This window comes from Gnatocerus cornutus, chromosome 6 (genome assembly GCF_029298725.1).
Source record: "Gnatocerus cornutus isolate USDA-ARS CGAHR chromosome 6, icGnaCorn1.1, whole genome shotgun sequence".
Classification (NCBI taxonomy): domain Eukaryota; kingdom Metazoa; phylum Arthropoda; class Insecta; order Coleoptera; family Tenebrionidae; genus Gnatocerus; species Gnatocerus cornutus.
Genome location: NC_142238.1, coordinates 9,500,894 through 9,514,324, shown reverse-complemented (window position 1 = coordinate 9,514,324; position 13,431 = coordinate 9,500,894). Strand labels below are relative to the sequence as shown.

The following is a 13,431-nucleotide window of genomic DNA, read 5'->3' as shown; positions in this document are numbered from 1 at the left end:
ATGTCACCCATGAATCAGTTCCCTCTGTGGATAAATTTCGATTTCCATTGCAATATTACAAATACGTGTTATTTATTGGAAAAGAACATATGTAATTTGACAATCTCTTATCATCTTGATGTTGCGCTCCCATCCCTTGATGTTTTCTTATGCTACAAGACATACTTTAAACCTCAGCTCCTCGAATGATTTGTACTGTGAACAAATTAAAAACGCGGAATTATATTAATTCACTAATTTGTTGTTTCGAAGCGACTTATTTCGTTTAAGAAATTTGGTTTCGCCCGCATGGAATCATGATGATTTTGATAATCGCAATGATTTCCTTTCTCGTTTCATCAGAATGATTTCTCACGGAGGTTTATTAAATACAATCTTTGTTCTCATCGATCTTTGCTTCAGTGCCAAACCAGAAGTGATATTTGATACAGGTATTAAGTAAGACGCAAATTTGCTTTGATCCCATTATTATCGTATTTAATAAATCATCGTGACTATATAATATACCAAAGACAACATGAGATTCACAAAGTAGCATTGTGAAGGAGGCAAGCGGCCGCTATAACGACCCCTTGCTTCCCCCTCGAGCATTTTCTTTTTGGGACGATTTTGAGAAAACGACCCAATGGGACTTTCAATGTAACTACTGACGCACATTAGGTACAATTTATTATAAAATAAAACCACAAGGAACGAGACTTTTGTAATATTTACCATTCCCGATATAAATAGTGGTTTGTAAATGATGTTAATAAATAAAATGTTGTTTTATATACTAATATAATAAAGAAATTTTATTAAAATTCCCATTAAATCACTAAAAAGAGTTACGGGTATTATAAATATAATGTTAATGAAGATGTATAAACTAAATGAGATAATAAAGCTAAATTAAAATAGACTACAAGCTTTACTTGATGTTTTGGATGTTAGTTTTAAGTCTCGAGTGTTTAGGGAGGAACTACAAGTTTTTGCTTGTCTTTATCAGAATTTCTCCACAAACGCTCGCCAGTTAAGCTAGAGATAATTTTACAGTCTATTCTTCTAGCTCCCTTATGACACTTTCTAAATTAAAATACAATTGTATGTCAATTTAACGCAGTTTTTTGCTCCTCGGTCCATCGATGACAAAATTATTCTAAATTTTTACGTGCAAAACTTTAAAACCAACCCCATTATAAAAAAAAAACTATCACTTTTGATTAAATATAGGAAACATCATATGGATTTGTCGGTTGAGGTATATCAGGTGGTACTTTCAAATGATCAAGATCTTCATCAGACGAATTCACACTTGTCTGCTTCTTCAAAGCGTTCCTTACTTTTGCAGACTGAACACGTTGTTGAAGTATCTGTAAATAGCAATTGAATTAAGACAAAAATCGCGAAATACGTTTCAATCGTTTTGTGATTAGAGGGGTTACAGGCAATTACGCAAGAGAAATCGATAGGGTTGGTTCGTGTAACTCATAAAGTATCAATAAGTCAGTTTTGACCTTTTCATTGCAGCAACAGCTTGGACTGGTTCTGATATATTATTAACTGATGTTTATGACCAAGTTTACACAAAATTTTATTTTTATTGTCTGTGCTTGAGTAGACATTTGTATAAAACATAAAAATATTCATGTTCATGAATCAAGTTGTCGGCTTTAAACAAGTTGTAACTAGGTGCTTTTGTATACAAGACAAGATAAATAGGGTTAACACCCCCTCTTGTTTGTAGCTAAAAATAAATGTAAAGCAGGTGCGAACGTTTCATTTTGTCGCACTCATACAATGAAGGGCTGCATTTTTCATGCAAAATCGATTATCTGTTTCTAGTTTAATATTTACAATAGTTGGTGCAAATAACAAAGAATAGATAACTTGAAAAAGAAGCAACAATCGATTGTCTTTATTGGCACCTTCAATTTATTCGAGATTTTAACTGAAAGTTTGGCAAGTATTTTTGCTTTAACGAAAAACTATTTTTGTGTTATTTGGTTTGTTTTTGATATTCCTTCCTACTATTTATTTTTAATTCAATTTGTCGTTTACAATTTACGATTTCCACATTTCGAAATTTTAAAACGAAATGAAATATCATTAAAATTAACTGTAATGAACCCATAAATAGTTTACTTTATAAAATGAGTGTTCATATTAATATTTTAATAGTATATTATGTATACAGTAATGAGCATGTAGTGGGCACGCTGTGAAGATTAATATCTACGCCGAGCAAGGTCGCTAAAATATCGTATTAAGATTACCTACACATCTGTTTTATTACAGACCTTATTTTCTTTTAAAAATAAGAAAATTAGTTTCCAAAATTTGATCGTTCAGGTACGGGCGTTTGGTTATCACATGTAAAAAGCATTATTTAGGAAAATAGTGTGTAATAAATAAGGTTTTTTCTCAAATAAAATATCGATTGTTTGTTTTACGTCTGAGTCAATAAAAACACTTTAATTTGTCATCAAATTAATAACGTTTTGTTATGGAATAACAAAAGTAATTTTCTTACCTGTTTGAATAATATAAGAATGTTATATAAATATTTTATCGTGATTAAGCAATTTATGTGGGTGAAATCCTTTTTTGGTTTATCAGATTTCTAGTTAAGGCATGTGTGCCTTTATTTAGTTTTTTTTTATAGATTATCGTGCGAAAGTGACATAAATGAATCGATTACAAGTTCTCACAATAAAAATCTAAAAATACAGGGTGAACCCGAATAAAGTGCAAAGATTTTAACCACAATGTCAAACAATCTTGTAGATAGTAATTCTGCAAAAAAAAATCGAAGTTCAAATGGGGCCAAACCGTCCCAAATTACCCGTTGTTCGATGTTTATGAAAATGTTTAACCACTCTTTCCCAAAGACTGCAAAAACTGTTTAAACAAAAAACTTTAAATGCCAATTCTAAAGACAGAACACATTACAAAAATTGGGTTTTGCAAAAAATTAATTTGTTTGAAATAAATGCGGCCCTCGAAAGGGATAATTATTTCGATTGCTAAGATGACTTTTTCCGACTCGTTTTGTAGACCAAACTGAAATTTTAATAAGAAACAAAATAATGAAAAAGTTACCTGAAGTTATTACAAAAAATTCTTAAATGCTCTCCAGTGGATGAACAATCCACAATGTCATCACGCGTAAATTCAGTTTCATCCGTAAACAAAACACTTTAACACTTTAGGTTCATCATAATTATTTTGAATAAACCACTATAGCAAATAATAAAAAAATCTTACTCAAAATAATCCAAATTTTGACAATTTGGCTTTGTAGAACCAACATTAATTAATACCACGATTATTGCTAAACTGACGAGAACTCGGAAAAAGCCCTTTTTTGCCACTTGTTCATTAGGGTTTTTATTACCAAGTTTTCTGAACTGAACTTGAGATTGAACTGACCTATCATATAATAAGACCATCCGAAATTTTTAAATCTGAAAATCAAAAAAATCTACAATGGGGAGAAAAAAAATTTCAAAACTTAAAAATTCAACCCTAAATAAAATTGTCGAAAATAAATATCGTGTTATCAATGTTAAGTCATGACCCCAGAAAAAAAAACATTTCAAAAGAAAGTTTTATGTCGGCAAAAACTAATTTTCAAAATTGATGTTTGAAGCCGGCCGACGCGTCGTACCTACTAATAAAAGCGAGTAAATAAAATAAATATGGGAATATTCGCATTATCCGTACATCAATCAATCAATATCTTGTCTATACCTACATTTAGCCTAGTGCTATTAAATAATGAATTAAAATTCCGAGAATAGTATCTATCCTTGACTTTTATAAAATTTTCAAGAAATTTCTTGAGCTTGATTTTTAAGGTTTTTTGCTTATTGAACAAGACTTATACATACTTTAATAATTTTAGACTTAGAATTTATAAAAAATTATTCTTTAACAAAAGGCAAGAACCCAACAACATAAATGACTGTTTCTAGCCTCTCATGCAAAACAGAAATTAGCACGTATTAAAACTAGCCAAGCCATGCAAGAATGATTTACCTGCTGCCGTCTAATTTCAGCTTCATCTAATTTTTCTTGAAGTTTCACTAATGTAACCGTTGGACTCATTTGTAATTCTTCCAATTTTTGAAATCTTTTCGGTGGATGTTTCTTGATGATGCTGTCTTCGCCTTCCTCTTGGAAGGCAATCTCAAACGACAATCCATTTGCTAGTAATCCAAAATTATAGCTGAAATTTGACATGAGGATAGTATTAGCTACCTCCTTTTTGCAGATTGTTCACAGTGGCAGTTTCTAAAACTTCAGTCTGGGGATCCTCTCCTTCTAGCGGTGGTACGTCGGAAACACTTCTTGCAATTGAAACTTTTCTTGCGTCTGGACGACCATTAGATAATTCAGTTATTTTACTACCATCCAGAGGCTCGACTGTTAAGTTTTTTGCAGCGCTGCAGCCCATGCTTCAAAAATATTCGTTTATTATGGAAATGAAGATGTTGATAGTAAGGGTTTTGCCAGTTATCTGAATTTGCATATCTTAAGTTCAAGGACTGCATGAAGGAGGGAATATGAAAATGAATCGTGCGAAGCACGATAGACGATGAATATCGTCACGTGTTTTTTTTACATTGCCACCGTTCTGGGAACTTCATAGATTATTGAAAGCAAAAAGCAGCCTACATTTTGTTAAGGTCAAGATAATGAAACTACGCTCTCCACTATCATTTACTAAGACAGCTAAAGAATTATTTAAAAAACCCACGCAGTATTACACGAAATTAGTCAAAATACGAGGTAGGTTACACGAAATTGCCCTTGAATTAATAATAGGATTCTTCAATCATTGTCCGGTATTTGTTGTGAGTGACGCGGTTTATCCCGAATCGATAAGCATGTGCTTTCATAAAAATAAATTACAGTTGTTACAACGGCAGAAAATATGAATCGATAATGTTACAATAGGGGTTCGTGTCATTAAAACTGTACTCTTACATGGTGGCTAATTAAAGAGCTTTCGCAAAGATATTAAAACCGACTGCGATTTGAAGAATTTCATTTCAACCCTTTAAAATAGCTCAAACTTGTTGGAGTAAGACAAAGTTTCTGCAATTATTATTAAGTAGGAAATTAGTACAACTTTAAAGATTCATTAAAGGCAAAGCTGTCTCCTATTTAATCTATGTCAATGAATCTCTGTTCTCAAACTTTAGTTGAGGAGGAAACTGTGGTAACAAAACTTTGCGTGTGGTTTCATGAGATATACTTGATTTAACAAACTTAAAGACTTGAGTTTCGAATTTCTTACATCATTGTGATTTAAACAAAAAATATTCTTTGTACTCACCTAAAGTCACTGTCGATTTAAGTTTGTAGAGAACACTAATATAAAAAAATAGTTTACTTTTCTTAACGTATACATTTGTTAAAGTACACGCACTTACTAAACCTAAAAGGGTTAGTTTTATATTAGTTGCGGGGTTGAGCATCTGCTCCAGGCTTGCGCACAGTAAATGTTTACGTTGAATAGACTTCCATTTGCCATATAAACATTACACATGAAACCAGGAAACTCATAAAAAAATTAGCTTTTACACTACAATTGACCTTATCTATAACTGTTATGCAAAAACTGTTACACAGGCTAAATAAAAATTGATTTGATAAATTTTTCCTCGTGCATTTTATTATTTTTTTTAAAGCTTTTTCTTGCACGCAGATTTTTATGATTAAAACATTATAAAAAATTAAAATTTCTAAAGCAAAAATAAGTTATACATCAAACAATAAATTATAGAATTCAACTGAAACTGGGCCAAGAACGGGAAACTCATGAACAATAAAATAAATATTTAATTGAAAAATTACTACATTAATTTATTGTAACATCCAGCAAATTGAACTATTACCTCCGTTCAGCTTTGCATTTCATTCGAGTTTATAAGTTTATAAGCAATATAGCCACAGTTTCTATTTAATTTATTGTTTATACATTTTTAATAATCGATGAAATAAAAACCGCTGCAAAATTCTCCAGGTCATTTTGATTTGATTTCCGTATAACTCGTAGAATAAAATTATCGATTTCACGGCATATTTTATTATAAGTATAATTTTATTGTCTAGACGTTGCAAACGGTCTTCTCTCCAGTTTTCACGTAATAAATATAATTACATTATAACCGTTACATTCTGATAAATTCTTCTCTCATGATGCTCGTTTTCATGCAATACAACTTTTTTAAACGTAATAAATGTGAGAAGAAAACTTATTAGCTATTTTTAATCCCCGATGAAATTGACATGTAATTAAAAAATTCATAAAACAACTATCGACATTCTCTAATGATTTTAAATTAATTCCACTACGAAGCGTAAAGTGAACAACTTGTTTTACAACTCAAGGAATCTAATACAATTTTTTATTTCGTATTGATTTCAGTCTTATTTCAGTACAATTTTCTCAAAATTTCTTTGTTTACTCAGCGGGTGAACAACCTGGTTCTTATCCTAAATGGCATCATCCTCCAAAACTCGCTGAAATTACAAATTCAAAGATAAATTTATTGTCAGGAACATGAAATTTTATAAAAATCGTCATATTTGTAGGTAGGAATGGACGTTTTAATTGACTCCGTATGCTAAACGTTGCCAGACTGACGCTAATTTATTTCAGATTTGGTCAAACGTAGGCTACAAAATTATGTTTTTATTGAGTTAAATTACATTTAAAAAGCCATCACGTGAATTTAAAATCGCTGGTTTCGTAAGATTGTAAGTGTGGCAACTTTAAAGTTGAGGGTACATTAACAGTGATATTATATTTGTAATTTAAAAGTTTTGCAACTTTCATCTCATTTCTTTTATTTCTAACGCAAATTAATACTTCTGTTATGCAACGGTAGTTACAGTTTCGATTTTACAGTTGCCTAACCTGTGATAGCGCACCAGTGCTTTCCTTCAGCTCAGTTATTTTTCGCTAATTGCATTTTGAGTTCTTTTGAAAGAAGCCAAAACTATTTTAGGTTTTCGGAAAAAAAAAACAAAACTGATCTATTAAAAAATAATTACGCTGATTCTACATATTTCAACTTAAAGCCCATCTACATATTCTTCGTATTAATTTTTAAAAGGAAGCTTTTAGAATAACCATAAAACGATCCCAGAATTTCAGTGTTTGCACAAAAATATAATAATATTTGTGGACACAGTAGACTTTCATTACGGAAGGTTTTATATTTTTTTTAATTGTGTATTGAAATTAATATCCCACCTTCTACGGTAATAAAATTTTATTAGTTAGCCAAAGAATGTATTGAATAAATCTTAAAATTTAGGCTTATACTTAAGTGAATGCCCAAAATATTTTCTACAAGTAAAAACGAATTTTGATTCTGCAGAAAAGTTGTTCAAATTACAAGCAATATTATGAATTTTGTTGCGTTTATGTTCACATGCAGTATCTTTAGATTTTATAAACAAATTGCATATTTTGTAAATAAATGTCAAGAATGTAATTTAAAGTAGTACCTGAGCCAAACACAAACACGCGAAATAAATGCAACTACAAATGCAATCAAAATTGCGAAAATGTTCCAAAAACATTTGGTTTGAATAAGTTTACTAGTCGTTATTTTTGTTGGTCGGTAAAATAATAATAATTGTCATGTCCCCATTTCTCTTTTAAAAACAGGTGTGAAAAGATGAATTCAACAAAAGATATCTTGAAAACAAAAATTTTTAATTTATGCAAATTTGACCACTTTAACTACAGAAGTACTGGTTCTGTCACGTGAGAGGAAATTTCTTTTTCTCCAACACACAAATCAGCACCCGAAATGTCTGTACTATGTAGAGTGATTATTTCATATTAAATATTAGATAACTAATTAAAAAGAATTAGTGAATAGATCTAAGAAAAACAAACCTGTGGGCATATTTTTTCAAACAATACTTGCCACTTTGGTGTTAATTAATGAACAAGGCAGGTGTCTGAATTAAAGTTTTGAGTAATAGAAAAACATATGTATTCGATATGGTGCACGAACTAAATGTTACAGTTGGACCCAGCAGCGTTCAAATTGGTATAAATCTACATATCGATCCAGTTCGATCTTCGTTGTATCGAGAGCGAAACCTTCGACTAGTGGATTTTGTTTATTAGCATACATCAGAGACTGACGGCAGCCATTAATTTCCGCTTTGTTTCTATGACTCTTATTTACTATTTGGAATTAAACCTTTTAATGGGCTAATAACCTTGCAGTCATAGTCGGCAATGGCGTTTTACAAACGACTCGGACGTAATTATTGGAGATTATCATTAAAATCAGCAAACGATATTAATATGCAAAGCAGAGCAACATATTATGGCAGCCAATCAAAAACGAGCTCCTTTTTTCAATGTTTTAAGTACATTATTAGTTACGATGACAAAAAGAAAAAGCGGATCAAATAGAACTGAAATGAAAGCATGTTCCCATTATCTAAAGCATCTATGTGTAAAAAATGTAGAAAATTTAACTTATTTTAACGATTCTGGTAATGAGTTAATTTCTTTTTTGGGTCGAGAATCTGTTCTGTAAGCGAGGATCGCGGATTCTTGTCAATTACGCAGAGCTGTCAGGACGAAATTCATGTCTGACCAGGACGAGAAAGTGCGAAAACTAGTAAGTTCTGATACAGCCGAGATATATTGCTTCGGCGTCGTTGCATATCTGTGATAGTTATTTCCTCGGAGGCATCCCATACTCGTGTTCTTCTAGCCGACTGTGCGCAGAAATAACATATTTACCACTTTAGATTTGTGTTCGGTTGGACTTTATAAATTGGATTTTAGAAACGACGAGAACGTTGTTAGGCGGCGCGTATTTTACTGTTTTTGAGGTAGATGCACTTGGAATTCTAGATGGATGAGGGCAATTACCCCAGGAGGAATCCCTGCCACGTGTTTTTAGATTTCTTAAATTTGTTAAAGAACGTGGTAACATCGTTTGCTATCATTTATTATATGTGGCAAAGGGGAAGTGCAAATAAATAACGCCATAAATCTGTGATATTTGCACTATGAGCAACGTTACCTCTGTGGGACTTAAATCATTCGTTGTTCGTAAAACTAGTAAAAGACTGTAGTTATTCTCGTTTGCTTCAAATTGTTGAAAGATTTATGTCGGAAGTTTAAAAAACATACTTTTTCCATCATTAAAATGAGAAATTGTCTGCCTGATACCAGTGAGACTCATTTTCTGCATTTTTATTGATCCACCATTACCTATAGGTACCCTATAAATAAAGTCAAAAATTTCAGAATTCCAATCGATTGTAGATAAAATTAATTAATATACCAATTAAAAATAATTAATCATTACCATTTCTTTCGTCTCGGCAGAAGGATCACTCGAAGTATAATTAAAATTGCCCACATTAATTTGTTACAACTTGAAGCTGACAGAAAATTCGCTTTGTAATTGTTAAAATATTTAAAAAAAATTCCGGCTTGTACACAAGAGAAATTTTATTAATTTGGTGGAATAGTGCTCTAACCACAAGCATTAAAAGTTATTTGATTCATTATTTCGGCTAGATATGCTTGGCATTTTATCCACATTATTCCCAAGTAAATGTCATATACTGTTTAAAATCTCTGGTTTAAACTTTATTAAAATTCTGTTTAATTATTATTATTAATATTATGAATCAATTCTAGCGAAAAAATGCTTTATGACTTTCGAGGATTCTTTTCTCTGTTTGGTCGCCGGACTAAAAAGTGTTGAGCTGAAAATGTAAGCAATTTTCATGAAGGATAAATAAATTAATAATGTTTCTAAATTTGAATACTCTTGGAACAGCACAAGGGCACTGATTACATAACTCCGGAAATATCCTGTTGTAAATATGTATTGCAACCGAAAATGAAATTGCTTGTTTTCACCAATAAAAACTGGCATTTTTACAAAACAAACAAATTAATGCATTAGGGCGAAAACATGCCAAACGTCCTTAGGAGCGGTATTTAAATTATGGCAAAGTTAAATAACTTCAATCTAAGTATTCTAGAATTAGCAGTGCACTATTTTTTAAACTCGTATTTTGTCGGCGGGTTTGCTATTTAGCACAAGAAATATGTTTAATTTTTTCAGTGTATATGAGGAAAATACAGAAAGCGGTCGCATAACAGATTATGTGTTTTTGTGTACAAAACGCATTATAACATCTTCTGTATATTTGAACGTTGGCACCGATTCGAAGGTTGTTGAATTAAAAATAAGCAAAAAAAAAGTAGTGGTGGAGTATCTACGTATTTTTATGTAGGTCTTAACACATTTATAGAAATAAAACGGATGCGGTGCGCTTCACCCATAAATAACCTTTTTAATCGAAGACTTTTTCATTTTCCGGTCTTTTAGGTGTTCGCCGACACCGTAAAGTTGAAGCTGCTTAAAAAATTCCACTTCCATGTACGTAAACAGAAATGGAAATATCAAAAAAATGCAAAGAATTTAATTAGGAGTTCGACTATTTCGATCAGGTAGAAAATTGTTTGTCACTGCTAATTAAATTAATTGGCGAATCTTCAATGATAGCAATCGGTTGAAAGAGACGTCATTGAGGTGGTGGCTACTCCCAATATGGATAGTTTCCGGCAGGATATTTCCTAAGCAGGAACGCGCGTTCTTCGCATCCTTAACACCTTTGCATATCTGCACGCAAGCGGTTTATTGACAACGACCCTTCTGAGGCACGTTAACTACCCCCAATTATACCGCTAATGACGTGGTCTCGACGCACATATTTACCAAAATGAAGATATCATTGCTGCATTATTGTGTCTTAAACCAATATGGTAATGGAATTCCGAAATCTACACGCATCAGCGCACTTTTGATGGGCATACGCTACCATTTTTTCCCGTGCGTTCGCAAGCCATCACGATGATTTGTTGATGTCTGTAACAATGTAAACGTCTGATTTTTTGATTAATGTGTTTTAAAAGACATAGAAATGATCAGTTGGAGCGAATTTATGATGACCGCAACAGATCATGTCTCAGTCGGTGTACTTTCTGATGAATTTTTCATCCGTACCCGTGGAAATTCTCGAATTTTAATTTGCATGCAAAAGGTCATGAAGAATTTCAACTCTCACTACTTTGGTTATTTATGATCGTTTTGATTTCGTGATGCTAATGTACCGTGACGTCGTATTGGAACTTTATTATTTAACGCCGATTACACGGTTCACAATTTAAAAAAATAAATCTTGATTTAAAGCGGGCTGACAAGGCGCTTTTAAACGGACAAAAGATATGCGATTACCTCAATCTCAGTCGCTAATTAGGTAATTTTGCACGTTGAAACTTCGAGTTTGCACCACCTAGAAATTAATTTGATAATAGAAAAAGGGAAAAATATGAAGTCCTTTTATGGTTGAAGAAATTTTAGAAGCAAACATGCTTTAAATATAACTCCCAAGTACTAACACGAAAAAACATCAAAACACTTCCGCTCTTGGTTAAAGTAGTATAAATCTGTTGCAGAAGGTGATATTTCAAATGGAGATCCTAATTTAAAAAAATACGATTCGTAGATCTGAAAATACCACTGCTCCAATCACTTCTATTTTAGTCTGCCCAAGTTTTTTCAATTATGCGTGGTTCCTCCTCTATGGTTTTAAAGTTGAAAATGTAAGTTGTAAGTTTGCTAACGAATAAATAAAGTTAAAAATTTAAGGCCACATTTACAGGACATAAAAATAAAGTATTCTAACAGTGGTGGTCTCAAACTCTAACAAAGTCATTATGAATGAGTGAATGTTTTGAATTGACAGAAATCGGTTCTAATGAGCGTTACAAATATTTAACCCGCACAATGAATTGTGTAGGAATTTTCGCAATAACTCAAACTGTTGTGATAATCAAAAGCAATAAAGCTTTATAAATAACAGAGATAAATGATAATCATTTTATACGTGAATACACAAATTCTTTAGAAATTTCTAAATGTGTAAATACCACCAGCACTAAGATGTAGGTACGCAGAGTCGCAAAAGGATAAAACCGATTGTTATTCATCACCCGCTGTGCGATATGGAGAGAACAGGACAAAATGGATCGAGGTGAAACAAGACACCTCCATGTTACAAAAGTCAAGAATTGCGCTCTTCCACTGATTATCTAGGCCTGGTATGCGAAGAAAAACTCTTCAGAATTACTTTCAGACTTCTTTACCTTGTATTTATTGTCTTTAATAGGAACTATTATTGTGCCTGTTTAGAAATTCGCTCAATGAAACTCTCATAAACAATAGGGTAACACCTGTGCGACATTGGTCTCGATAAAAACGGCGAAGCTCACAAATTTCCGCGTATGCAAGAATCATGCGACTGCCATTTTTAATGTGAGAAATTTGTTCCCAGCAATTACGAACGAATCGAATTTTGCCAATAATGAAGACCAATCAGGATTAAAGGTGCTAGCACCAAAGTTGGTAGTGCAAATATTCGGTCCGTTTATTAACATAGCGATTTCCAATGAGCTCATTAAACAAAAGGCAGCCGTAATTGCTAAGTTTAATGGAAAAAAGATCTTCATTTATATGTAGCCAATAAATCCACCGGTTTCGATCTGGTTTAATTAGAGTTGAAGCAGGAACCCGCCGTTGTATTGATAGAAAAATAGACAATAATTAAATGTCACTGGTAGCATTTTTCACGCTCGGCAATACATATAAAGGATACAATAATTGCTGCAAACTACATTATACAAAATGACAAATATTTTTTAATTAAATACGTGTCCTTAATACCAACACGTCCAAGATCGTGTGACAAAGTAAAATAAAATTTTATTTGTTATATTAAATGCACCGCATAACATTTAATAACAATAAGCAATGAATCATTTCTTAAATGGTATCGAGTGCAGAATATTAACACTTCTTTAAGGGTATTTAGCATTCATTCCCGGTCTCGCTGAACCATCGGCACGGTTCCACTAATCATCGCTACGCAAGAAGACTGAATATTTCTAAGCAATCAACACCGTGACACAATTATTATTAACGTGAATGCGATGTGTGATAATGTGGCACTTCCGCACTTAAACACTCCTCGGTGATTATGGGTTTACGAGAAATCGCCTTTCACAGCTACCGCATTTTTTGCCCAATCTATTCCTGCAAATTGTTTAAGTTGAGATCGATTAAAAATATCAACACCCGGATGACGGACATGGAAATAAAAGAAGTGTTACGTGAGATATTGCACAAAAATGATGCTGGTGTATTACGTCCAAGCTAGAATTTATTTTCGCAGCAAAGGCCGGATTCCTAAAAATAACGTCCGTGTAGAATATAAACCGAAAGGAAATGTTCTTAACGGAGCAAGCACATCTAATTCCAAACACATCTGAAACTAGTAGAGCAGACGTTTGACTATTTCAGTCGCACGTAAAAATAA

The 13,431-nt window shown here is 32.5% G+C and overlaps 1 protein-coding gene across 1 annotated transcript; it reads right to left on the bottom strand.

Annotated features, from left to right (window-relative positions):
- Nucleotides 1-781: 781 nt before the first annotated feature.
- On the bottom strand, nt 782-5,440 carry LOC148172681 (uncharacterized). The gene is made up of 4 exons (XM_088038919.1): nt 5,324-5,440; nt 4,243-4,439; nt 4,021-4,190; nt 782-1,352 (listed from the first exon to the last, which is right to left on the bottom strand). Exons 2-4 carry the CDS (start codon nt 4,436-4,438, stop codon nt 1,203-1,205), a joined length of 516 nt encoding a protein of 171 aa, XP_087895045.1. The 5' UTR covers nt 4,439; nt 5,324-5,440; the 3' UTR covers nt 782-1,202.
- Nucleotides 5,441-13,431: the final 7,991 nt, after the last annotated feature.

What these genes read in the sequence shown, in the direction of transcription:
- LOC148172681 (XM_088038919.1), bottom strand. Translation starts at nt 4,438, where the DNA reads ATGGGCTGCAGCGCTGCAAAAAACTTAACAGTCGAGCCTCTGGATGGT. An exon ending in GAACAATCTGCAAAAAGGAG is followed by an intron (nt 4,191 to 4,242) that starts GTAGCTAATACT and finishes TTGGATTACTAG; the next exon opens with CAAATGGATTGTCGTTTGAG. An exon ending in CTGAAATTAGACGGCAGCAG is followed by an intron (nt 1,353 to 4,020) that starts GTAAATCATTCT and finishes TGCTATTTACAG; the next exon opens with ATACTTCAACAACGTGTTCA.